Raw genomic sequence first — 27,962 nt, forward strand, 5'->3', positions numbered from 1 at the left:
TTCAGTTTTATTCACTAGTTTTATTACCTAGGCTGAATTGGATTCAATGGCCTGAATTCTGATTTAATGCTATAGGTCCAGTTCTTATTCACAATAAAGCTCTTCAAAGTATTGTTTTAGAGACACGTGCTAATTTGATAAATAAATTCAACCACTTTAACAGTATGTATCCAGCTATGAATACATGCTTCAAAGTGTTACCTAAAACTAGTAATTTCCAGTGGAGAGGCTATAACCATCTTAGTGTCTCTCCTTTTGGTCATCAGAGCCATATGAAAGGGACTTAACATAGACGAATCTTTGTAGTCGGATTTCTATTTCTTCACTGCTAGTACTATGTCATCCAATTACCATTCATCCTGCTGTGTGACTAGAATTTTTTTGTCATGAACCATTTTTAAAGTCTCCAATGATAAGAAAGAGAAAAAAAAAAGTTTTCCTTCAAAGAAGTCAAGAAGAATAAGATTGATGACTTTTTTTCATGAATCCAACAGTTTAAATTAAAAAGTCCAAAGCCCTCATGACTCTAATTAATTGTACTTTGGAGATGGGATTTCAGTACTTAACTTTCTGCAGTCATAATGAAAACTTGCTTGCACATTGAATTATTTTTAAATTTTTTTCCCTAGTATTTCATCATAATCTTTTTATTATGGGAATCACAAATACAGAAAATATTTCAAAACCAGCCAGTTGAGACAGCAAGCAGTTAAATAACTCTGGAAAAGAGTGTCTTAATGCTGCAAAGATGTAAACATGTGCTAAATGTATGCACGACATACATTTATGTGTAAAGTTAATTGCCTAGATCAGCACATAATGATGATGCAGCACCATAGTACAAATAAACTAAAGTGATTAAATGGACAAAGACTGTATCTTTTCATTTTAAAAAGATAATGATTAGAATATTACATTTCCTTCCTGTCTTCATTTGAAAGGGTGCAAAACAGAGATAACTCACGCAGCTCCTCCTGGGCAGTCTTATTAACTCAGTCTTATTGACTGAGGTCTTGCTTAGCTCTTCACCTCTGCAGTCTGCAGATTAGAAAGCAGGCACACAGAGCACTTCCCCTCCTGCCATTGGACTCCAGTTTTATATCCCTGTTTTAATAACTGTCGCATGAAGCGATCTCCATCTAGGACACAGTTTTCACAAGGTCTCCCCCCCGCCCCCCCCCCCCCCCCCCCATCTTTCTGACAGCTTATTATGACTGAAGTGGAAATGTTACATAAAACAAGCTGTTTATGGAAATCTTATTTCTGTCACATGAGCTCTAGCCTGATATGGCAGACACTATCTGGATGCAAGCATTAAACATATTAATTATATCTGTTATTATGCAATTCCCCTCTTATCACCACTGGGTTTTATAGTCCTGGTAAAATATACTCTGAGCAGTAAAATCATTGCACCTTAGCACACTTTAACGTTTATAACAATCTGACATAATAAGGATACTGTCATTGCAGAAACACCTTCCTACACCCATGTGGGTACTTGAAAATCTGTGCTTTCTCCATCCTCCTACATAAAGATAGTAGCTTAGGAACTTTTATGCTGTGCCTTGATTTTTAATGATAAGAGATGTCAGGTACCATTTAAAACATAAGAGATGAAAAGGAGACCATTCAGCTTTAACTGTAATGCAGCTTTCCTTTAGATTTAGTCACTTGTTCTGCTTCTGTGAACTGGGAAAAGTGTGAGAAAACATGAAACAGCTAAAGTTTTAAACTAGAAAGCATTAAGATACTATCTTAGGACCCCTTTCTCTCACTCTCAGATACCTAAAGAACATGAACAGCTTAAGGTGACAGACTTTGATGCCAGTCTCACTCCACTCACAGCAATTAAGTATGCAAGAATTCTACAAATGAGAACTAAACTCTGGCCTGTAATGGTGGATCTAATCTTCTCAAGTGTGTATAATACCTATGTATAGATTGTTCTCTTGCACTTTAGCAAGTGTTCATGACAGTGCTTCAGTGGCAGTCTTCTCAAAAACACAGGAGACAGGTTTTGGAGCCCAAAGATATGAGTTCAATCCGGACCTTGCTAACCTTTTGCACTTGCCTCAAATTGCACTATCAAAATAACGGATAAGTCTAGACTGCCTTTCTAGATTCCGACGCCTGAGTGCAGGATTTCTAGACAGGCTCAAGATTCTAGATTTTTGAATACAAGGAAAAATTCCATATATGTTTTTGTTTAGAATAAAAAAATAGCATGTATATAGAGAAAATTAGCTAAATCCTGCAGGATGCTGATGGTTTTGAATCATGATCTAGATTTGGGGGATATAATTGTTTAACCAGCACTTTTGCCCTGTTGTTAAGGTCAGTGTCCAAAGGTTGGTGATCCATATTTAGGAGAGCCAAGGTGCTAGATTCAGTGTTTATGTGTTACCATGCTGTGCAGCACATCTGGATGGCAAAACTGCAGTCAGAGTGGTGAGGCATTTTGAGTTGACATAGCGCTTAGGGATACGGTGTAGTTGAGAACTGTCAATGTTAGGTTAAGGGTTGGACTAGGTGATCTTCAAGGTCTTTTCCAACCTAGATGATTCTTCTGCATTCCCTTTATCTGAGCCACAGGAACAAAGATTGGTTCCAAGCAATCCAGTATGGCTTAAGCAGCAGCTCTGGATCTCTTGTTACATTTTGCTTTGTTGCTCCTTTGCTTTAGGACTGACACAGTTCTGGCTGTTGTCAGAGTGACAAGAATGGCTACAGCAGCTGCCTATTTTGGCAAGGGCGTTTTGGAAGAGACCACAGAGTTTTGCAGTGGTGAGACATGACAGACTCCAGCCCTTTTACTAATACAAGAGGAAGATGGATTTCCTCCTGGGTTTTGACAGCAGCACCTGGGAGGAGGGAGGCCTGCGCCCACCCCATCAAGGAAGGGGTCTCACCTTCCAGGGAGGCATCGCCACGGCTCCGGGCGTCCTGCCGCCAGCCCCATCGGCCGCGGGACGGGGGAGGTTTGCGAGCCGGGGTGCCGGGGGGGCGGAGGACGGTGCCGCGCCTTGTGGCCCCGGGGCGGGGCTGCCGTAGCGCCTCGCCCGTGCATTGGGTCTCCATGCATACATAAATACAGCCGGGGTGGGCTCGACACACTCCTCTTCCCCCCCACCCCCAACCCAGGAAGAGAAGGGGGGGGAGAGAAAGGGGGGGGGGGGGGGGGAAGAACAACCGAAAACCCCCCCAGTGAGGTCATTTCAATGAGAGCGCAGGAGGCGATCAGACAAGGTCGACTTCGGCGGAGGAGCCGCAGCCCCTGAGGAGCGTGGTGCTGCATACCGACGGCCGCGCTGCCCGCCCCGCCGCGCCGCCCGGCCCCGGCCCCGGCCCCGGCCCCGGCCCCTGCCCCCGCCGCCGCCGCCTCCGCCGCGCCGGCACCTTGGAGAGCGCCGCGGCGCCGGGGCCGCGCTCGCTGCCGGCGCGGCGCTGCGCGGCGCTGCGCGGCGCTGCGCGGGGCCCGGGGCCGCCCCGCCGCCCCTCGGCAGCGCCCGGCGGCCGCGGATGCGCCGCTCCGCCCCGGCTGCCGGCGAAGGAAGAAAAGTTTGGGGGCGACTTAGGGCGGCGGGAGCGGCGGCGGCGGAGAAGGAGGATGCGCGGTTTCCCCGGCTGAGCGGGAAGGAAGGATGACCGAGGGAGGATGTGCACCAGCAGCCAGATCATCGGGAGCCTCCTGGTGCTCTCCGTGCTGGAGATAGGGTTAGGGGTGTCCAGCGTGGCCGTGGGGGCGGTCAGTTTCAGCCTGGTCCTCACAGAGCATAAACCTCAGCTGGGAGACTCTTCTCCGGTATGGAGCGGGGTGTGTGTACGTTAGCCATTTCACTCTCTCTTTAACTCTTTATGGTGATGATCAGACCGTGCGAAGGCATCCCCCTCCCTTCCCATCCCTTCCCCTCCTTTCCCTTCCCCTCCGCGTGTGCATGCTGCGCCGAGAGCCCCGCCGGGTCCATTGCCGATGTGCATGGGGTACGGTCTGCATACGCGTGGGGCGAGGGGGGAGGCGGGCGGGAGAGATGTGTATGTGTGTGTTGCGGGGGGGGGAGACCCCTTCTTTCTCGCTTTTCAATTTTGCTCTGAACAATGAACTTTCTGTGAACCCACTCTCACACCTGGGAAAGCCCGATGCCTCGAGTGGAACACAGAGCATGGCTTACAATCTTTAAATTGACCGTGAGTTTTGCTTTTTTGAAAAGAACAGCTCTGTCCCTTATGACAAGACTGTCAAAAGGTGTTTTAAAATAATGTCAAGGGTATGTCAGATGAGTTCTCAGCTTTTGGAGGAGAAAGAGAAAGAGGAAATGGGAAGGAAAAGGAAAGATGCCCATGATCTGGGTACCCTGAGCTTCTTGTAAAATGAACAAAAAAGTCAAACACCAATAATGGGTTAATAGAAGCAGCATGTTCATATCACAGAGCATTTCCCACTTCTCCAAAACGTTTCTTTTTTTTTTTTTTTCTTTTTTTTTTTTCAGTTTGAGATATGCATGTTTCTAGGAAAAATTTTCCTCCAAATGGTTATTTATATTTATGAAACAAAGAGTAGGAAACATTGAACATTCAGCCTAAACATGAGTGGGCATTTTTGAACTCCAAAGCTGGTTTTGGCCAGCTTGGATTGTATAGCAGTATTTCTAAAAGGATTGTTTGCTTTGCTTGACATAAGATGATAAATGCAAAACACTCTTGGTTATTCATCAGCGTAACCTCCTGAAATTTATAGATTCATTCTGACAAAGTGCTTCATGTAATATTCTCACTGTCAGTAATTATTAATTATTGACAACAGTCATAAATATTTTCGGCAGTATATAAACACACACATAATTCTGCACTGCAGAACAGGTAGGTGACAAGTGAGAATGAAGACCAGATAAGATGATACAGTGGCCAACAGGTAATGATATTATCAAAATCACTTCAAAGAGGGAGGTTTCTGATCATTGATGATGAAGAAAAAAGATTACTCAAAAACAGGTGTCTATCTGATGATTTAATGACAGAGGGCAATATCCTGGGTTTCACTGAAGTCAAAGAGTTTTCACCAGTCAGAGATCAGTATTTTATGCAGTGATTGCATTTTGTGACAACACTATCACAGCTCATACCATTTCATGACAATGCACATTTCCTGCTCAACTGTCTCATTCATTTTTATGGTTTCTGTTACGCCAGAGTTTGTACTAGCCATATTACATTAGATGTTGGCTGTGAGGACCTTAAAATCAAAGCAAGAGACAGACGTAGGATAAAAAAAATCTAAGGGAGTATAAAGAAACAACAAACAAAACTGACGGGTATAACAGGTGGTTGCATTAACACACCAGCAGTCTGCTGATTTCAAGCTCTTCATCAGTAGAGTTTTAGAGAGGAATAAGACAGAGGACAATGAAGTGATTTTGTAGCTGTTTACAGGAAATTCTCCCCATGTGTGAGTGCAGAGGCATGGAAGGGAACCCAAAGGGACTTGTTTGAAAATGTAACAAGTGGGTGAAGGATGCCCACAACCACAGCCAGCAGAGGCAGGCATCAACTGCTAGGAACTGAGCATAAAACTGCAGGCTGGGTAGGCAGAGAGAGGCCACAAAGAAACTGTGAAGCTTATGCTTCATGTAGTAGAGGAAATGAGAAATCACAGAGGTTTGCAGAGTTGGGTGACATGGTTATAAAGGCTTACTTACTTTGCCTTGAACTAAAGATCTTTGGCCTGCATTGTCACCATTATGGCACTGTCTTTGTACCGCGCCAGCAGTTCAATTTGTCTGCTAGGTTGTGTTCTTCTGACTGGAGGACTAGCAAGCAAGACAGGACAAGAAAGGGGCCAGAGATCTACTGTTCTCCAGGGATGCGTAGGGCCATGGGTAACTAGGTCCAAATTAAAACAACTGGAGAAAGGTTTGTTTGCACAATCCTCAGAATTGTCCTGCTGCAGAAATGACAAGCTGCGTTTCTGCTCAATGGATTGGGTTTATGTTGCCTGCATTAAAGAATGTCTTGCATAAAATATGTTCTGTTTTTCCAGTTCATACTCCTGAATCAAGGTTTTCCTTTGCAACATGAACATTAAGGTAAAGAAAGGGACATTAAAGGGAAAACTAATCATTTGACATGTTAGGACGCAAAACACTGGAGTTACGTTGAACAGTGTCATCTCTCCTATTGTAACTACCTGGAAATATACTGAAAACTTTCGACCCTGTTCTATCCTTCTGTGTGCGTGGAAGTCATCAGAGGCCCAAGTTCATAAGAAAGCAGATGAAGATAGCATCACCATGGAAACCTTAACACGAATTCCTAAAATTTGGGCATCTCAAAATCATACACGTTCTATCTCCCATACTTGCCTCCCTATGATGTTTTGCATTTGATGCACATTAGCTTTCTTCTTAAAGGAGTTGTTCTTATTGTTCATTGTCTTCAGCCAAATAATTTACTAATGTACCTAACTTTAAGCATGTGAATCCCCCCCATAGGATTATCCCACCCATAGATACAAGTGAGGGTAAGCATGGGCTGAAGTGCTCTGATCATTGCATGTCCTGTGTTATGCATAAGCAAGCCAGAGAAAGTGGAGTAGACAAGAATGAAGAAATGGAAAGCCTAGACAATGTCTACATCAAAAATGCATGAAAATGGGAAAACAGTTTCTAAATTTGTTGTTTTCATTGGAGTTGAGATGGATTAAGATAGTAAGAATTGTTTAAAAAGTAGCCAAAAGAAAACAACTGAAGGTGTGACTGACTTATCAAATTATTTGGAGCATGTGGAGATGACTATCCAATTAATTTTACATCCTATCCAGTCTGGTGTTTTAAAAAATAGTCCATGGTTGCTAATTTGGAAAAAAAAAAAAAAAAAACAAACGATCTCACATAACCTAAGGTGAATGTGTTGTTAGTTTCTGGATTTTCTTTCTGTTTGTTCTGATCGTATTGGTATAACCTACTCCACAGGCTGTACTCAGTGTCTCCCAGATTTCTTTTTTCCAGAAACTGAGGTATATTTCTGAACTCCACCATTCCAATTCAGTTATATGACATACTATAGAAATGATCCAACCAATGAGCATGCTGAACCACTAACACTAACATAACAAGAATGACAGCATCCATAGCAAAGGCTTTTGCACAAACAAAAAAACCCAGAATATAATAATTCAAAAAGTATTCACAGATTTTTTTAAATGGTCACATACTTTACCATCTATATTTAGAACATAATGGTTGCATCAATATCACTATGAGTAGTGACTATATAATCACACACACACATATGTATATGGCACTAATTCTCATTCTGCAGTGGTGAAAAAATTCTTGCTATAAATGAGATTCTTTCACAAAGAAAGAGAGATAATGAGAGATGAAAGCCACATCTTTAGTCAAATATGCCATCCATCTTTATATGCAAGAGAGATACCTGATGATTCACTTATGGCTATGCTCCTCAAGAGTAATAGTTTATTCCCTTATAAAGACAAATATCTAAATGTATTTGAGAGATATGCATTCTCTGGATGTTGATCAGTCTCTTTGTCTGTCTGTAGGAGCAGAGATATTGTTTCTATGATTTGTGATTTTAGCACAGTGGAAGTCTGCCTGCCCATTAAAAATCTGCATTTATAGTTTGGCTGCAGAAATCTGCTCCAAACTGGCACTTGAAATATTTGATTCCAATGACTGTTTTTTACTCAGAATTTGAAGGAAAAGAAAAAGGGTCAGTCAGTATGAAACTCTCACAGAGCAAGAACATCACTTTAGACTTAAATCAATGTTGGTGGCCTATAATTTTAAAACATTAAATATTGCATCTAGTTTTTACTGCTGCCAAGTTTCCTTTGGAAAGAACAGTCAAACTATTCTTTTTTTTTTTTTTTTTTTTTTTTTAAATAACGCTAAAAGATTCACATTATTGTTTAGCATGCAGACAAAATGCAGATGTGATCCTACTTTATTTTAACATGTGCATTGCATTTTCATCAAACTGACCATATTTCTGGCTGGCTCCTGCTCCTGATGAAATGAATCTCAGTACTGTCAGTGAGCTCAGTGGAAGATGGGGAGAGTTCTGTATCTATAGATGAGGGAGGATGTACCAAGGGTGGGAGCTTCTTGCCTTTCATGGAACCAGGACAATTCACTCCAGCTGAGAAGTCTTTCAGTAGGTTTTCTTTATCACTCAGACACTCCAGAAACAGAAACCAATCTGGAAGATGGTCTGTCCAAGGGGACTTGTAGTTCCTGGGTTGTATTTAAGAGGATCTGTTGAATATAGACTGACATAAGCATATACTTAAATGTTTTGCTGAGATAAGACTTTAGTTCACCTGCAAGGAATAATCTTTAATTTATTACTTTTTGAGACAAAAGCAGTCATATTCTAAACTAAATATTTGATGCAAAAAACAACAAAAAGCATTATTTACTATTTGTTATTCTGATAGGGCCTAAACAAGTAAATAAGTATTATTATTTTGTGCTGAGAATTTGAGCATTTTTCCAGATGACCAGAGGTTCTTTGAGTTACTGATGGCAGGTAGACTTTCATGTTCAAGTGCAAGGTCCTGCACATGGCTTGGGGAAATCCCATGCACAAATACAGGCTGGGTGATGAGTGGATTGAGAGCAGCCCTGCAGAGAAGGACTTGGGGGTATTAGTGGATGGAGAACTGACTATGAGCCAGCAATGTGTGCTTGCAGCCCAGAAAGCCAACTGTATCCTGGGCTGCATCAAGAGAAGTGTGGCCAGCAGGTCGAGGGAGGGGATTCTCCAACTCTGCTCCTCTCTTGTGAGACCCCAGCTGGAGTGCTGTGTTCAGCTTTGGGGGTCCCAACATAAGAAGAACATTGACCTGTTAGACCGAGTCCAGAGGAGGCCACGAAGATGATCAGGGGGCTGGAGCACCTCCCCTATGAGGACAGGCTGAGAGAGTTGGGGTTGTTCAGCCTGGAGAAGAGAAAGGTCCAGGGAGACCTTGTAGTGGCCTTCCAGTACTTAAAGGGGCCTACAGGAAAGATGGGGAGGGACTCTATCAGGGAGTGTAGTGATAGGATGAGGAGTAACGGTTTTAAGCTGAAAGAGGGTAGATTTAGATTAGATATGAGGAAGAAGTTCTTTCCTGTGAGGGTGGTGAGAAACAGGAACAGGTTGCCCAGAGAAGCTGTGGCTGCCCCCTCCCTGGCAGTGTTCAAGGCCAGGTTGGACGGGGCTTTGAGCAACCTGGTCTAGTGGAAGGTGTCCCTGCCCATGGCAGGGGGGGTTGGGACTAGATGATCTTTAAGGTCCCTTCCAACCCAAACCATTCTATGATTCTATGATTCAGAGACCCACTTCTAAATTTCCTTGAGTGTTTCTACAAACCATTTCCCATTTTCAAAGCATCTCTGCAGGCCTAGAACTAGATGAATGGAAACACTAATCACAGGGACTGGGATGGAATTTAAACTGCTTGAATATGACTTGAATCAGTGGGAATTGTAGCACCACCTGAGCTGATATGACCAAACAGCACACTGTCAGGTCAAGGTGTTAGCTCAGATTAGACATGTTTTAACACTGTCTCACTTCAAATAGCAGAGCCCCCCTTTCAGCATGACGGATTTGGTGGGACACAGGGTTGGGTTGTGGCAATGCTGTTGCTTATGGGTCTGGGTCTGGGTGATTTGCAGCCAGATAGACATACCTGTCTCTACAACCCCTTGCCTGGGACAACACCACCATTAGAAATTTCCATCCTGCTTTTGCAAAGATTATTTTGTTTCTCTATGGAGGTAACAGGCAAACCTACCACCCATGCTCACTCTTTTTGCCCGTTGTCATTTTTCTCTAGCTTGATGCCTTTGTTTTCATGAGCGGATTCTGTGCCCTTTATGCCTTCACTAAGAAAACTTAATCCTGTTCTGAAATACTGCTTTGAAAAAGAGTTACAATTAGAGATACCTTCTCTGCTCAATTCATCCATTAGGGATTTCAGGTTTTTTTGTCATTTGGATGGAGTTGAAACAACAAAATTATTAAATAGAATGGTCCTTTCTAGACACTACTAATTTCAGATTTCTGGGTATTTTCATAGCAGTCATATGTTTATCCAGTTTCAGTGTAAAACACAGATTTTCTGGTTTACCACCTGACAAGAGTAGATAGAAGTGGAGCTGTTGATTCTGTTTTGATGGTTTATTCTTCCAAGTAGAGGATTATTTGAATAGGTACGATGTGCTTGCATTTTTACTGTGTTATATTCAAATTTGGAATAATTTCCCTTCCTCTGTTTCATCAGATACATATGGATGACCCAGAACACTGGAGGGCTTTCTACAGAGTGTACGTAGTTTGGGCTGCTTCTTTGTCATGAACAATAACTAGGGATCAAGCAGTCCTTATATTCAACAGATTTTCTCTACTATTTTCTTCAGCCTCTCTCTAGAAATATTTTCCATAGACAGTTTTCATTTTCTCAGGGGAATTACACTCACCATTGCTTTTGCCTCCTCAAAACTGAAGAAAGAAAGGTTTCTTAGCTTCAATATATAAAATAAAAATAGTTCCTTTTCTTCTGCATGATGGAAACCAACAAATCTTTGGCTCTCTGCAGGTATAATTAAAACTGAATCTTTTTTTCAGACTACCAGTAAAAAAGCCCCCTTTTTCCAGGAGAAAGTGAAAGAGGCCAAGTCTTTTGTTCCAGAAAATATGAAATAGGGATGGATCCAAACCACAGAACTTGAATCTAAATCGAGATTTCAGCCTCCTTACTGAAATTTCTGAGTGTTTGAATCTGAGGTTTTGTTTCAAGCCCATATTTAATATAAAGTAAATTAAAGCAGGCTCAAAATAAACATTCTCCTTTTCTGGGAGGTCTTTGGTTCTTTATTCCAAAGTTCAACAGACCAAAAGAGAGATTTTCAAATATGCACCTTGAACATAAGCAGGCACAGCTGTAGTGTGAATGACAAAGACTCCACAGACAAACAGACGCTACTGCATCACCTCGCAACCACACTATCAGAGCAACTCTGACTCTGCTAGGTCCCTGGCAACTAGCAAAACTTCACTGAAAAGGGGGACTGAGGCACTCACAGCTCACCGAGTCTCTGAGTAGCTTTTGTGCTTTGTAGTATCTTTCTTTGGATTTTTAGTAATCACCCAAAAGTGGTTCTGCCCTTATCTATTATTAGATGATATATTCAATCCCTGCCTCCTCTGCTAGTCTTGACATGAACATCATGTATCATAGGAGGTATGAGTAAGTCTGCAACTAAAAGTAACCCCAGAGCAATGGGAATTGGTTGTAAATAGTGATCAATGTAGGTTTTTAAGTGAGATTTTGGGTCTTTTAGCCTTTTATGATTTTTCTGACGAATAATAATTAAAACCAAAGTACCACAGTAAAACATCTATCTCAATAAGTCCCAGCTGAAGGTCCCTTTCTGGCTCACAGGGCATTTTGGAGGGCTTATTAATTTAGCTTATCCTTCATGAAATGTTTTAGCCTTATTCTCAGCATGAGTTGTGAACACTTCAACAATTGTTTATTCTTTATAAGGAGGTTATCTTCAGTGATGTATTTCTTTTCCACTCCTGATTTACTTTATTTTCAGCATAAGTGTGTTTGCCTTAACTTACTTCATGTTTGACATGGTTAGAAAATGTAACTACATTTAAAGAGTCCAAGAGGTTGGTAAAAATTGACTAAGGAAAAACAATGATCAAGTAGAAAGGAGCAAGTTTTCACCATGACAGTATTAGTTAGTCATGGGTAAACTGTAGTCCAGAGTAGCTCAACGGTTACATTCCAAGTTTAACTGGTATGATATATGACATGAAAATGAAGTCTTTCAGGGTAGCCAAGAACAGATAGGGAGTGGCAAGATAACAGAGCTCCTGGTGTCTATATTCCAGTTGTCAGTGTTATAAAATAGAAGAGTTCAAAATTAAAAGACAAACATAGGAAATTCCTTTTGAGTCTGATTTGTACTCGCATCCTTTTTCTGGTACAAAGAGCTAGTGTAGTTTCTCCTATCTACTTTTCACTATTGCTGATCACAATACTGAGACATCAAAAATTTTACAGAAAATTACTACAGCATCTACAAAAAAATTCCAAAGTCCCTAGCTGTTCTGTCAAAAAGCAATGACCAGAGTCAATCACATATGTCCCACTGACTTCCTAACCTTTCTAGAGGTCTCCATATTGAGAAGCCTAGCTAAGGTAACTCTGCACGAGCAGTGTTCCTGAGGCCTGGGTATTGCTAATATTCTCTCTGTAAAGGTTTCCACTGCTTCCAGTGAATCAGATTCCTCTGCAGCCTCAGAAGACAGTGGTAAACTTGGCTTATCATTTTCAAGTCTTTGCATGAGGTTTAACTGCCTGACACTGTGGCTGAAATTCATCCATTGGTTTTAATAGCAAAATGCCTGCTGTCGTAAATAAATAACCATATTGATTTTGGGGCAAGCCTTTTCTCTGTTAATGTAACACACTATCATCTAAAAAACCCAAATAATATTAATCCTTTGCTACTGCCTAAGTGCTTTTCTTCCAAAGTTTTTAACATGTTCAGGCACACTAGTGCAGTTTCACAACTTACTCGTCTTGTAGTCATACAGATTATAAAACTCTGGCATGATCTTCTCTAGCTCACACAGAAGAACGTGGAAGAACCAGAAATACCCAACTCCTCGAGTTGAATAGAATAGAATAGAATAGAATAGAATAGAATAGAATAGAATAGAATAGAATAGAATAGAATAGAATAGAATAGAATAGAATAGAATAGAATAGAATAGAATAATTTCAGTTGGTTTTCTGTTGAGTTCTTTAACTACAGGAGACCTTATCCCTTGTGTATATGTATAAATACTATAGATATACAGAAAGAAAACACATACAGAGTATACATAAAGACCCTGACACAATAAAATATCATAGTATCATAGAATATCTCAAGTTGCAAGGGAACCATAAGGATCATTGAGTCCAACTCCCTGCCCCTCACAGGACTACCTAAAACTTATTCATATGACTAAAAACATCATCCAGATGCTCCTTGAACTCTGACAAGCTTGGTGCCATTACCACTTGCCTGGGGAGCCTGTTCCAGTGACCGAACACTCTGTCAGAACCTTTTCCTAATGTCCAGTCTGAACTTCCCCTGATGCAGCTTCATTCCATTTCCTTGTGTGCTATTGCTGGTCACCAGAGAAAGGAGATCAGCACCTCCCTCTTCACTGCCCACCTTGAGGAAGTTGTAGACTGCGATGAGGTCACCCCTCAGCCTTCTCTTCTCCAACCTGAACAAACAAAGTGACCTCAGCCGCTGCTTGTAAGTCTTGTCCCCAAGGCTTTTCACCATCTTGGTCGCCCTCCTCTGGACACACTCTAAGAGTTTGATGTCCTTCTTAAATTAAGGCGCCCAAAACATACTCGAGGTGGGGATGCACCGGTGCATCATGGAGTGGGACAATCGCCTCCCTCGACCGGTTAGCTGTGCTGTGCTGGATGCACCCTAGGACACAGTTGGCCCTTTTGGCTGCCAGGGCACACTGCTGACTCATATTCAACTTGCTATCAACCCAAACCCTAGATCTCTTTCTGTGGTCCCAGGGCTCTGGGAATCTCCAGCCTCTTGTCCCCCAGCATTTATGTATAATCAGGATTACCCCATCCTAGGTGCAGAATTCGGCACTTGCTCTTGTTAAATTTCATGTGGCTGGTGATTGCCCAGCTCTCTAGTCTATCCAGATCACTCTGTAAGGCCTCTCTACCCTAGAGGGAGTCCACAGCTCCTCCTAGCTAGTATCATTGACAAACTTACTTAATGTACATTCAACTCCTGCATTCAGATCTTTACTCCAGGTAGTCCCTCAGATACTTTAACAACTATGGAATACAGTAGTCACCCTTTGTTTTTGAGAAGCCAATACCTCAGGGCTTGTAGATTAGGTCATTCACTATTCTTTGGTTTTCAACTGGGAAATACCTTAGTTAATATATATGTGTATGGCACTGCATAAAGGTGATTTGGAAGGGTGAGTGTCCTGTCCTTGAAAACAGTAAAGAATAGCAGAACTGCCCAAACTGGTGAGTTCTAATGCTGAGTGAATCTGTAATTTGCTTGTTGCTTCTTTGGTCATATGCAAGGCTAATATAACTTGTTCATTGTATTCCCTTCTGGCTAGGAAAGACTGCACAATGGAAATAGAAAGTCTTCTTCAATTGAAGTCAAAGGTAAAAAAATCCATTGACTTTAATAGGAGCAGAATTAGAGCATTCTTGAAAAAATGGGTGATCTATTCTTTCAGCTTTGAAGGTAAATTATCAATCCTCCAGCTTTTAAACTAGTTCACATACACTTGTTACAAGTTGAAACTATCTTTGATGGTATCTTCCAGATCCTTTCTGTAAGCTTTCCAGAACTCATCAATTTTTCTCTATACAAAATTTTCCTTTCAATCCCATTCAATCACTACAGAGAAAAATTATATTATTAATCCACTTTATCAAGTCTGACTGAATAGAACTTAATTACAGTGATGTCTTCAACAATTTTTTTTGAGGTTTCTGCATTAATGTTGAGAAATACAAAACACTACATGTGAAAACCTGAAGCATGCCTTCAGCTGAAGGCAAGATGCAATAACAGGACTGGGAATGAAACTTCAAAACTTCACAGAAAGCCTGAGTTAAAATTTGCAAGGCAGGTTTGATAGTTCTGAGCGGAAATCTCCTCTGCCTATGGGAAAGGGGCAGAGGGAGACCTACCCATCAGTTTTTCAATTGTTATTTCAATGGGTGAGCTCTAGTAGCAATTATCATGTCCTGGCACGTCCTAAGCCATTCAGCCCAATGGTCTACAAGACCCAGCCCTCTCCATAACCAGATTGGTATTAAGTCCACATCCCATGCTTAGTGAGAGGTAAATAATATACAAAATTTAACCATATTCTTTGTGGGGAATGGATTCAGAGGGCCTAACTCAGAGTAAAAATACATCTCAAGGCTTATGCTTAGCTATATGCATGAACTCTTTAGTTGGAGGGAGGTAAACTATATATTAAAGCATCTCCTCAACTGAGATGCTGAAGTTGCAAAATTTTGGAGGGTGAATGTGATGTACATGCAATATTTCACATGGACCCTGAATGCTGTATAGAAACCGCTTAATATTTTTTTTCATTTCTTATGTAACAGCCAGGTCTGTTCTGTGTTTTAATCTTAAATCAAGGTCAAGTAGAGCCTTTTGCTAGAAATACCATCTCAGTGCAAAAAGGATGTGGAAAAAGCTAGTTTTAAAGCTATAAAATTACTTCCCAATAGGGATGTAGAGTTAGCTTTACTGAAAATAAGTAGCATAGATTTCTTAATAAAGGAGTTTATGAGGTATCGAAGAAATCTTTTGACAGCATTGCAAGTACCTGGAGAAGGCCTTATTGCTTTCATACAACTAGCGTAGTTTCTACCAAGACTGCTCCCTCAGGGATTATTCACTGTTTCCCTCATTAAACTTTTTTGTGGGAGGAAAAAGAGACATCAGAGAACATCATCAGTCTTTGGTGCAGGTCACTAAAAAGCACTGATATCTATTCATATCAGCTGGTAGGGGGTGTTTCAGTTTTTGTTAATTAGTTTTTGCCTAATGCTTGATGCAACAATTGGCAGATCAGTGTGTGAAAGGGAACTACATGAAAAAAGTAGATACCTTCATGCTATCTCTTGAAAAGTGGGCTATCTAGAATCTGAAACAGATTCTCCTGCATGATCAGTGTAGTCACACCAACAGATGTACTCTTATTTACACCTGCACCCACAGAGGTGACTGAATAGCATTCTTGCCCAGTGTTCCACTGTGTTGAGGACAACAATCCATGTATGATGCCTCAGTGGTTCAGATGGCAGGATCAGGGCATTAAGTACCTCAGCTATGCTTGAAAGTAGATGATTTGGATCACTGACTATTACCTTGCTAAACCTTTCTGAGAAAAAAAAAAAAGAGTAAAAAGACATCTTTTCCTTGCAACATTGTGTTTGGTGGGTTTTTTTGTGTTTTGTTTACCCAAGCAGCTTAAAAGTACGATTTTTTTTTTCCTTTTTTACGAGTAATCATCCTCAGTCTGACTTCTCATTCCATTTTTTTCTCCTTGGATAAGTGTGTTTATGGTTGGGTTATAACTTCCTGAAACATAAGGTTTGTGACAAAAATGCTGACAACTGTAACCACTGCCTTACCTGCTGTTGTGGCCACCACTACAGCAACACAGCAGGATTTAAACTTGAGACCTTAAATGATGAAATAATTGTTGTTTTTTTTTCTTTGCAGTTTCTTCTTTGTGGAATATGTGGAATATTGTGCGCCAAAAAAAAATCTGGACTTGTTGTAAGTTTTTCTGCTGCATATATAATGCATAAGAATTTGAAAGGCATGCTTATCTAACTTGAACTCCTTACTGGGGGCTTTCTGTGTCCAAGTCAGTAAAAACTGCAAGTCAGTGGTCCAAAAAAGCAATCAGCACTTTGGGTTAATCAAGCAAAACAAAGCAGTTTTGAAATGGCCTATTTAGGTCATGCCTATTTAAGTCACGCATCCCTATTTATCCCTGTCTGGATAAATTTGGACAGAAAACCTCCTGACACAAATTTATGCCAAGTCAATAAAAAGTTCCCCAATAACGTCACTGGATTGTATCTTCTCTCCTTCAAAACCCAACACTGGGCTGCCACCTCAGTGAGGCTGCTGATTAAGTTCGATTCTAGATATTGTAGCTGTTCACTGTTTAAATAAGTTCTTTTTGCAATCAGAATAATGTATAAGCCAGTTTTAAAGTGATGGCGGATGTTTTCTGTCTCTTCTAAGAATCAGAAGTACAGTAATTTTTCTGACTACAGCAAAATGGTGTTATTACTACACAAGTCATAGCAGAAGCACATGTTAAAGACATGATCCTATTGTAAGTGATAATGTCTGGGTTAATTTCCTGTCAGCTTGATTATTCTGCCATATACAGATGGAAGTCACGTAAAAGCAGCATAAGTGTGAAGGGAATCAAGATGTCTTTCAAATTATTTTTGAATATCAATGCATTATCCTAAACCCTGTTACAATGAGAGCCTCATTTCTTAAAGCATGTGGACCGTAACCAGTTTCTAAAAACTGTCTGTTCTGGTGGTCTCTCATGGAACAGTCACTTCCCAGTGGACTGCAGCATGCAGCCTGAATGCCACATTCCTGACGAAATTCTCATCCCAGTTGTGTACAGAAGTGGTCTGTAAGGGTCCATAAATTGTTCCTATCACAGTAGATAAATACATATACAAAGCCATATTGAGCAACATGAAAGGCCCATCTAGATCAACATCTGACAGGCCAGCAGTATCAGGGGAAGAGAATAAGACAGTAATTTAGCAGTGTCTCCATAATAAGGTCTTTTGCCCTCAAATCATTTGTGGATCAAGGACATCCTGAATCAGGGTGGCATCTTTGTGATTAAAGTGATAGGAGGTCTTTAAACATGTCTCATTAACTGCAGACTGTTTCACATCCTTCTGAAGTTCCCAGAAACATTTTAACCAAGTTGAAAACAAACACATAGCACTACACTGACCTTCTGTAGAGCTACAACTCAGGTTTCTTTGTTGTTTCTCTTGCTTCTTTGTCCAGCACATTTACCTTGAACACTTTTGAAGTCCCCACAAAAGCTGTAGAAAGCCTCCAAACTGCTGTCTGACTGAACAAATTAGAATTGAACAGGAGGCAGAGTCAGATGGCACAGAAAGCAAGAGAGATTCACTGCAAATACATAAGGCGTTCACTCCTGAGGAGTGGTGAGAAACTGCACAATAGAAAATTATGACACATTCTGTCATGTTCTGTTTTGAATGAAACACTGAAAATCAGAAGATTTGTGTCCTAGTAGTCCTTCCATTGAGTAGCTTTTAACATGACCAACTTTATCTTACATGCAACATCAATCTTAACTCTTTTACAGCAGAAAGTATTGTATTCCCTTGGAGCTTTGTAGGATCTGAGGGAGTTAGAAATGAGTCTGTGCAGTGTTTTGTAGTCCATGATGCTATTGAAGCACTGAATTATGGTTAGTCTCATTTTTTATATGAACGAATCCGTCTCTGAAAAATATTACTGTGACATAACTCTCTTGTCTTTCCTGACAGATGATACTTTTTTCTGCCTGTTGCATCTGTGGACTAATCGGAGGAATCTTAAATTTTCAATTTCTTCGTGCTCTGACAAAGAAGTCGTCTGCTCTCTATTCTTTGCATCTTGCCTCCATGTCTCTTGCATGCATTGGAATTGGGGGTTGCACCCTTTCTTCATGGCTCACTTGTCGGCTAGCCAGCTATGAACAAAGGCGAATGTTCTCAGAAAGAGAACATTCATTGCATCACTCCCATGAAATGGCAGAAAAAGTGAGTTGTGTGTCCTGCCTTATTTGTTCTGCTTCTCCTAAAATGCTACTGTATGTGTTAACGTTTACAATTGGCAAGAGATGTATTCAGTTTTCAGTTTTATATGAGAAAGAGCTTCTGGGAAATGAAATGCTGCCATTCTGTCTAAGCTTTCTTATGTTGCATTATATGGAGCTATTTTTAGGTACTGTATATTTGCAGTACATCCATTTCAATGAAGTACATCCATTTTCAACATAATTCCATTTTATAGCTATTCAAGGGCTTAGCTGCTAAATATAGCACTTCATAAATAATTGGAAGCCTTATTAATATGGATTATCATGTATTGTACTGTGAACAAGCACAGAATGCTTTCTATAACCACATCATTGCATGCTTCCAGGAGTTAATCAATTTCTTCCTCTTCCAAGTACTCAGCTTATAAAGTAGGTTATTTAAACACAAAAGCCACAGTTCACAAACCTAGATGACTAAACCTAAGCACCTAAGGGCTTATTTAGACACCTAAATGAAACTGGTCTGATTTGCAGCAGCACTGAGCATTTACTGCCCTTCTCTGTTAAAAGGAAGTTTACCAGGGTGTCTAGGTCTATGTTTAGGTGCTGAAACTTAAGCTCCCAAAGTTGAGCACGTGGGGCCAAAAGAATTAATTGAATAGAATTCTCTAAATGAGCTCCTTGGATTTACAGATCTGATTAATGTTTGAGGACTAAAATATTCACTGACACCCTGCGCTTTATGTTTGGACTCTGTATCCAATGCCTTTCATTTAAGAAATGAGTAGGAAGGAACAAAAGAGGAGCGGACCACCCATCTAAACCTCCACATGCAAGTTTGCATTACAGTTAAGTTCAACAGTCTGTATCATATCTACTGAGACCTCTGAACAGCAGAGCAAGGATTAATTCACTCAGACTGTAGAATGTTTTCAGATTCCCTGACAAAACATGCTATAGCAGTTAAGTGTGCATTGAGTAGAAATTATTTGTTACTATTCTTTGGCTTCTGAACTGAAATGAAACTCCAAGTAGAAATATGGACTGAATTCACCTTAGAAGATATTTTAAACATGTTTTAAAAGGTTAAATAGTACAAGTTACAACAGTAACATAAAGCAGGGTGATAAAATCAAGAGAAGAGATACATTTCTCCCTCTCATTTTAAAATGAAGCAGAATTCTGATGAGCTATGTAGACAAGTATGACCATGGTCTTGCAGATGGTAGACTAGATCTTGCCTCAACAGGGACAAAGGTTAAGCCCATTTGAGAGAAAAAGAGAGGGAAAGAAAAAAGAAATGGCCTGGGAAGAAAAATCTTTCAAGATACAAACACCTGCCAACCCCATCAATTTAGGCTGAAGATAACCATGTATAGCAGTAGTTCACTGCCTCCCTTCCTGGCCTGATGACCCACCGAGCTTTTAGACACTTTAGCAGTGAGGATTGCCAGGTACTCACTTATCTTGGGTGAATGGCCGTGACGCATGTGCAGAGCAACCCTACTGCACATGCTCAGTGAACGTGCAACGTGACCCACTGATGGTGGACACCCTTCATGTGTGTTGTAGAATCAAGTAAGCATGTGTAGATGGTCTGATCTGGGACTTCTTAGACCTACAGCCTGGGGACTACCTGCTGCTGGCAGGTTTGAGTACATTAGCTCAAGGCATCCCCCTAAAAATTAATGAAAGCTACTTAAAAACTTACATTAAATTAGGCCCTGATTTAGAAAATAGCTTTAAAGTGTTTTATCTATAAGACTATTTTGTATATATATACTGATATACAGTAATATAGACATGTACTGCATGTGCATTTGTTTGTGCTATATTTATTGTATAATTGTTATATTTATATTAGAGATTGAGGGGTATTGAAATAACCGACCTGCCCAGCTGCCCGGTGGTTCCCCCGACACCAGAGTTACCTCCAAGGTACGCTGAACACTAGGGAGCTACCATGTTGTTATGTCACTTCAGGAAGGGCCACCTCTAAGAGGAAGTCATAGTTTCAGCTAATCGAAGTTGGCTGAGGCTGTGATGTCACTCTAAGTCAGGAATGGTGCTTCCAGGTAGTGACATAATTCTACGTGGTGAATGCTGCAATCTGGAAGTAAGTTGAGTATTTAAAATATTCACCCTAGTTATAGACATCCAAATGCTCCTATTTGGATGTTGCCACCATTGACTCACTCTGCTTCTAATCTGTGTGCTCCTTCATTTCTTGAATTCAGCAATGTTTTTTAATTTATTAATACTTTTATTTTTGAAAACAGAAATATTTGGGAAAATAAATGGTTTTCAGTATTTTCTGAAATTATGATGATATTCTAATAGCTGATGTCTGCAGAGGATTCAAGTGATAAAGCTGACAAAAGGAAACTTACACTCATCCATGAGTAGCCTTCTGACAGATCACTACTATCAACCTGTGGCTGACTGATAGTTAAATGGCTTTGGCATTCTTGGTCCCTTTCCCAGCTGACTAATATCCTCAGCATAGACCAAACAGAGGGTTTAGGCACCTAAAACCAGGCAAAACGTAGTGCCTTGTTTCAGAGCAGACAACCCCCAAGCTGGGATCCAGAGTCCAGTGTTAGGCATGCCTGTTCCTCTTTAGTATACGAGGAGAATAAGGCACCATACAAAACCATCCAACACCATCACTTACTGAATGGAGAGATGGGTGTTAGGAAATGTTCAAAATTCACTAAGTTTACATACCTTGTCTTCTCTGAAGCTTACACTTGATTCAGGAGTATTAATTGGCAAGGCTGCTTGGTTTGATGGCCCTAAATTTACTTTGTAGAGAGGAATAGGACATCCTTTCAAAAACTGTGCAGGAAACAATTAAGTCTTGTGATCTACGTTAAAATTTAGCTGATAACACCAGAGAGAGGAGGCATCAGTGCTTCCACTTTATGTTAAACTCCTGAGTTCTGGTCTCTGCTTCGCAAATTATTTATAAATCAGTATTGTGGATTAAAAGAAGAGAGGGAAAAAGTCAGACCAGGAATAAAGACCAGGTCCCAGAATTTTCTTCTCTTTACAAGAATCTCAGCTACTATGCTATAGAGTCAGGCTCACTCTGTCTGTCTGTCTGTCGCTCTGTTTAGCCCAATGAATCTTGCTTTACATTCTTCATAGAAACTTCCACAAGAAGGGGGACAAACAAATCCCTTCTCGTCCACATTTTCTTCAAGAGTACCCAGGAGGTAGAAGAGGTTAATTTAATCTTTCCATGCAGAGAAGAGCTTCTGGTTCTCATGCAAATATTTTAGAACTAGCCCAATGGTGGCACCTCCACCTCATCTACCTGAATTTTAAAAAGAATAACCCAAATTGCATTTTTATGTGTGCCCGTTCCTCTTGGCATAGTTAGATATTCTCTGGGATCTGTCATTGGACATAAGCAGCAGATCACTTCATTTCTGCATCTGGATTAGATTTAGTATGAAATAAGCCTAGGACTGCTCAGAATAAGGCAGTTCTGAGCATAAACTCTATGTGGCTTTGCAGACTTGAAGGTCAGAGAACTGCTTAATTAACGTAGTCATCTCCAGGCTTAGACAGCTAATGAGTAGGCATTTTTGGATTGCAATTTGAGAAGTAGAAAAATCTAACTCCAAACAAATCTTGGTTCAGGTGCTTTAGGATTCTGACTCATGATCAGGTCAGTTTACTCCGGGATGACTCATCTGCCACTTGAGTAGCAATTGCTGAACTGCTAAAAATTGTTGTCTGGCATATTAAGGGAAAACCAAAATCACTCCCATCCCAAGGCAAGCAGTCAAAACCCTTAGACCCTATTTGGATCTAGACCTACTTCCCAAATGTCTATCCCAGGTAGCATTGAATGGCATCTGTTTGTAGCATGTCAACACAGAAAAAGGTTTGAATGGAAATGAAGACTTAATTACCACCTTGTTCCCTTGTAGATTACCACACACACTTGAATTGATGCACTTTCAAACGACAACGTCACAAAAGTTGCATGGATGCCGTCAATGCTGTACATGTGGTCTGAGAGTAATGTTCAACTTAATCAGTATCAATGAGTCTATCAGCTTTCAAATGTACTTAATTTATGTAGGAAGAAATGTGATTTTTTTTTTTGTACAGTGAGGTTTATCAAACCAAATTAAAAATGTAAAGTTTTTCTGAATGAAATTCAGAGTTTGTTAAATTTTTATTACAACCTTAGCTAACTGAATTTCAACCATAACAATTGAAATTTTAATCAGTGTTTTCTCTTCTTGTTCCAGGAAATGACAGACAACCTAAGCAATGGTGGCCCACATCTGATTTATAATGGAAGTGTATATTAAGAGATTTTAAAAAGTTCCATGGAAAGAAGTGGTTTTAGAATTTTCTTCAGGAAAAAAATAGACTCCAAGAAATTGAGAAAATGGAACTATCTTAGCTTTTATGGCTCAGATGTCACAACTGCAGAACAGCACAGTTGCATTTCTCTTTTAGAAACATGTTCAAAATTTGTCTCCTAAATATTTTGCGGATATACAATATTTATTCACTTCCTAGCTACTCTCTTTTGGTTTTTTGTCTGAATAACTTTTCAGAATTGTGATAGTATTTGAAATAGACTTCTCAAGACTCTTCTTCTCATGGAGTCTCAAAAACCAGAAAAAAATAATTAAACTGGACCACATTTAGCCTGGTCACAGGATTCCTAAAGAGAAGAGAAGAGGACAGAAGAAGGATGGCTCAGGGGAATCTTTTCTCCTCTCCACTTAGGAGCATCTGGTGTAATATGATGGCTTCAGATCATGTGGCATGGTACCAGCAACGCATCTGCACAGTCCCCCTCCCCACACTGCAAATGCATTCAGCCTCAGTTTTCCCAATAGATCATATCAAAAGAGAGTGCAAATTACTCTTCCAAAAGGCTCCCATTTCACATTCAGAGTGTAAATGAACAGTGTGCTGAAAACAACACCAATGTCTTTGTTTTGAAAGACAGAATGCTCTAAGAACGCCATAAATCAAAACCTCAACAATGCCTTGTTGTAAAGAAATTGTAAATATTTCCAATTTGTGAATGAAGTATATTTCGTAATTTGTTCATAAAAGATGACAAATAAAATGAAATTGAAACCAGAGATTTTAGAGATCTTTTCTGTTTTTTTCTTGTTAGAAAGATCTTACAAAGCTGAACTGTCATGCTTGCAGTTTTGCACAACACACTGAAAGGTTCCTAAAGGGGGGAAGCAAGCTCAGAAAGGAGAAACACAAAGGCTGAACAGAGGCACGGTCAAGGTTAGAACACACTGGCAATTCTGCACACCCACAATAGAGTTTGAGGTCTGTTAAAGCAGTGTGTATGCTAAGGCAGCAGCTTTAACTGACCCCAAACTTTATTCTAGGACCTACTAGCTCATGTAGCCACGAAAAATGGAAGATGTAATCTGTAATAGAACATATACAGCATAATATTAATATAAAATATTAATATAAAATCACTCATGTTACATAATGAGTCTATGACTGTGGTGTAAAGCTGAGCACTTAGAAACCTTTAGAAATTATATTAAAATATTTTGTGAATCTATATGGTATAAAATAATCCTTATTTCAATTATTTTTGGATTTTCTAAGACTGTGAGGGAGTTTCCAACCTAATTACAACATAGGAAACACCTTCACTGTGATTTAAGTCTCTCACTTAGACTTCACGCAAATTAGCTGGATGGCTAAGCTTGTGAGTCAAAAACTTACCCACCTTATAAGGCTTCTCTTCACTTACCTAATGTCTCAAAGGGCTTTTGAATCTTCTTGAAGTCCCTGATATACTACTATGTATTACGTACATTAGTAATTGCTAACGAGACTGTTCAAGTTCAAGAAGAGTATATATATTGTCATAGCAAAAGAATTAAATGTTAAGGCATCTCTGCACTCCCCTTACCAAGTCCTACCAGCCTTTAGATTGTCTCCCCTACTGCATTCCAGCTTGTTTGGGCTCTTTGTAGGTGTCATTGCCTCTTCAGCTTGATGCTCCTCCTTCTCAGCAGCAGGAAATATGGGGTATATCTGTTGCCAGTATGTGCCCCTTCTGGAAGCAATTTTGCTGCACCTCTGGACACAACCTGTAAAGGCAGGACTACTGTCTAAGTGGACTGCAGAGTTTCATACAGGTTGAAGAAATCCACACGGGACATAGAACAAGAGGAGGTGGTTCTGTAAGATCCCATTCCTCATTGCATCAGTACAAAGTGTGTAAAAGGGCTTTAACAAAGAAAAGCAAGAGTAAAATAAAAATTACTCAGAAATCCACCTCAGAACGACCTGGCTGAGGTTCATCACTAGCTCTGTAGGATAACTGCAAAATCACACTTCATACACATATCTTGCAACACCTCAGGACTAGGAATGTAACTTCAGATCCTAGAGAGTGGCTTGGACTTGCAGTTCAGAATCTGCTCAGGAATGACATGAAAGAACAGACCATAGCACCACCCATTCACAAACACTTCATTTCCCAGCATGGTAATAAGAGTATGGGATGGTACAGGGGAATAGGTAATATCCAACACAGTAGTCCAGTGCAACAGTCACTTTCTCATGCTTTGGAGGGGAAAGGAGGATACGTTCTCCAAGCTCACAGTGTTTGAAGCCTTACTGTAATTTATGAAACACAATCACACCACTTCTGCTGCTTTTCAGGAGGTGGTCAAAGGAGACAGAAGAGGTCTGGGCCCCAGAGAACAAAAGATTCAAATGTTCAGGTGGTTTTTTTTACTTCTTTTGCTGCCAAGCCTGTAGAATGCAGAAAAACTGGCTGGTCTCTGCATTAATAAAAGCCTTGAAAATGCAAAGCTGGAATTAAAAAGACTTAGGAACAAATGTGACAAAGACGATGGCTCCTACCTGAGACGTACAAAGAGGATCAGAATTCTTAAATTCAAAGTAAATTACCATAATACATGGATGTGGTAGGGGAATTCTAGGAAATGTTTCACTTTGTTTAATGAAGTTTTGTTCCATAACTGCATACAGAGTTCAACTGTAATGGAAATATTTTCTGTGTGTTTTCATTACTGGTACAGTTGAAAGGACACACATTCCACTTATGCAACTGTATGAAAAACAAAACTTTCAGTTTTCATAATGTGACCAGCCAACATATCTACACCAATAGCTTGAAGGCCGGGCACCAAAATCCATGTTAATCTAAATAAGATGAAACATTTATTGTCCTTGATGCAGTTATTTCTGATTCATGCTGCTTTAAAAGCAGATGCTGGCTCAGAATTCTCTGAGATATTCAGCTGTTATTTACTAGGTCAAGCAACACTCTTCCTGAAGGGGCTTACTTATTGAACTTTGTGCAAAGGACTTAGCTGGTAAGTCCTTAATGTATGTTTTAATATTTTAGGTTATAATTCAGGCTATGCTTGGCATTTCATAGAACCTCAGCCTATGAGAAACACACACATGCTTTGAATTTACAACAATCAACACTTCTTATTGCAAACTGTGCAGAAAAGTGCATATAATATGTTTTAAATCTTTGTCTTGCACAATCTTCAATATATATTTGTTCCATTAGGACATATAAATTGCCCTTCAGATGGTCTGGGGAGGTATGAAGGACAGTGGAGCAGGTCAGATGCAGTAAGAAATTTACATGCAGTAAGCCATAATCACAAATAGTCATATTTATACCAAAATTTTCCTTGAGAGTATGGTTTTGAAGATTGAGAGGAAAGAGAGCACAACGGTTTAAGACATTTTTAATCCTTTCAGATCCCAGTCCCAGGCAGGTTAAGGTGTTAAAATGAGCCTATTATAATTAAAAGCTTAGAAATATCTAAAAGCAGACTGGTATTAGACTACCATATAATTGTAGATATTACTGCATAATCTTTCCGCTTAAAACCATCCTAGCTAGCTTTCACTTCCTGTATCAAAGTGACATCTTTAGCTCCGCTATAAGCCTCCAACAAGTTCCACAAGGTTGTTGTACATGCATCTGGAGAGAGATTTTGAAGAATATTTTTAGAACAAGGGCTAGGCAGACAGACTCACAATCTCCAAGGAAAAAAAAGAAAAGCAAAAAAAAGAGCAAAAAGAAGAATTTTTTGGTAAAACATAATTTGATTGGAATGAAGATACTAAACTCACCCTAATTTAATATCATCAGTCTGAGGAACTCTGAGTGAACTTGGGAAGCTTGTTCAGATAGGCCTTTTTTACCCCTAATTATAAAGTTATGAAAATGTGATTCAGTGTTTTGAAGAGTGAACGGGGTGGGAGGAATCAGTAGCTGAAATTTCAGCAGAAGGTTATGTGCCTGGAGAGATTTGTTTGGCTGTGGTACTGTTGTTCTGCTTCAGAAAGAAGCAGCTTTGATTTTGAGCAAAAAGTCCAGAGGGCTGCACCAAGGTCTCTCTCGTCATCTCTCTGCAAAGTAGTCAAAGAAATATGGAAGACAGAGGGTAGACATATCTACTTCTGCCAGGGAACTAACAATAAACTGTGTAGAGCAGCCTCACAATTCCTCTGTGGTTCCCTCAAATGAGCCCTGAGCATATACAGAAGTGGCAGTTTGTTTGGTTTTTCCCCCTTGCATTACATTTGATTTTCTGTAAGGTACCTTTTATGTCCTTTAACCACCAAGTCACAGCAGGTTGCTTTAATGATTTCCACATCAGTGTAATTTTGCTTTGTAATCAGTAGGTTTTTTTTTCCCAGAGATCCTTTCTGAAATCCAGTTTTAATCCTCCCATAACCTGCAAAATGTGTCTTTCTACAAATATATGCAGTTATGGCATGTTGAACAGGTTGACCACGTACATTAATTAAAAATAAAATAGTCATTTTGATGAACTGGCATAATGTGCAAGAGAACACGCTAGGAAGGCAGACAGGAAGATGAACCACAAGCACAACTGAAAAAGCTTTGAACTGCAAAGTGTCACTACAATGCTGCATACAATTCCATGGATATAAACCAGTATATAAGTCAACACAACTTCTCTTTGTACCCTTGAGAAAGCAGACATAGATTTAAAAGGAGCTAAGCACCATTAAGATTTCCTGCCCTCTTTCTCACATCCCATTACTAGTAGTTAGTGTGAGACAAATCAAATGATGTAAATGGGACCACAAACTTGTGGAGCTCCTCTCCCACATCATTAGGTGATCCCTTTTTTCTCTCCCTCCCACTTCATGCTGGTTCAAGCTGGGTCATGTCTTATATCTTCCCTTACTCTTTTCTTCTGTTAAAATATAGCTGTATCCTTTAAAGTGTTAAGTATTGAATAAATTCTTACCTTCTCTGCCCAGAGAAAGCAAACACAGATCATTGCCTTCATATTACAGAGAGACTGCAAACAAGGCAAATCTAAATCTAAATCATCAAGTCCAAACACCCAGACTGACAGTATTAAATTCCTGTGGTTTGTTGCACTTACTGATATCACTGCCGTCTTCCTCCCTAAATCCAGGCATAAACTCCAGGAATGCTGACAGCTAATATTTTTCTGAGGACTATTTATGAA

At 40.1% G+C, this 27,962-nt stretch overlaps 1 protein-coding gene across 5 annotated transcripts; it reads left to right on the forward strand.

Annotated features, from left to right (window-relative positions):
- Positions 1 to 3,525: 3,525 nt before the first annotated feature.
- TMEM196 (transmembrane protein 196) lies at positions 3,526 to 23,427 on the forward strand. 5 transcript variants are annotated; one of them, XM_074892020.1, is made up of 5 exons: positions 3,526 to 3,823; positions 16,332 to 16,388; positions 18,182 to 18,436; positions 20,300 to 20,373; positions 22,704 to 23,427. In XM_074892020.1, the coding sequence occupies exons 1-5, from the start codon at positions 3,659 to 3,661 to the stop codon at positions 22,708 to 22,710; spliced, it is 558 nt and encodes a 185-aa protein (XP_074748121.1). In that variant the 5' UTR covers positions 3,526 to 3,658; the 3' UTR covers positions 22,711 to 23,427. The 5 variants fall into 5 exon arrangements, with proteins under 5 accessions (XP_074748121.1, XP_074748130.1, XP_074748149.1 ...); XM_074892029.1 differs by having other exon boundaries at positions 3,526 to 3,817; XM_074892039.1 differs by having other exon boundaries at positions 3,532 to 3,805.
- The last annotated feature ends 4,535 nt before the right edge of the window (positions 23,428 to 27,962 follow it).

The sequence above is a fragment of the Strix uralensis genome, chromosome 1, assembly GCF_047716275.1.
Source record: "Strix uralensis isolate ZFMK-TIS-50842 chromosome 1, bStrUra1, whole genome shotgun sequence".
Lineage (NCBI taxonomy): Eukaryota > Metazoa > Chordata > Aves > Strigiformes > Strigidae > Strix > Strix uralensis.

Coding starts and splice junctions, on each gene's coding strand:
- TMEM196 (XM_074892020.1), top strand. CDS start 3,659: ATGTGCACCAGCAGCCAGATCATCGGGAGCCTCCTGGTGCTCTCCGTG. Junction 3,824..16,331: donor CGGTATGGAGCGGGGTGTGT/GTACGTTAGCCA, acceptor TTTTCTTTGCAG/TTTCTTCTTTGTGGAATATG. Junction 16,389..18,181: donor AAAAAAAATCTGGACTTGTT/GTAAGTTTTTCT, acceptor CTTTCCTGACAG/ATGATACTTTTTTCTGCCTG.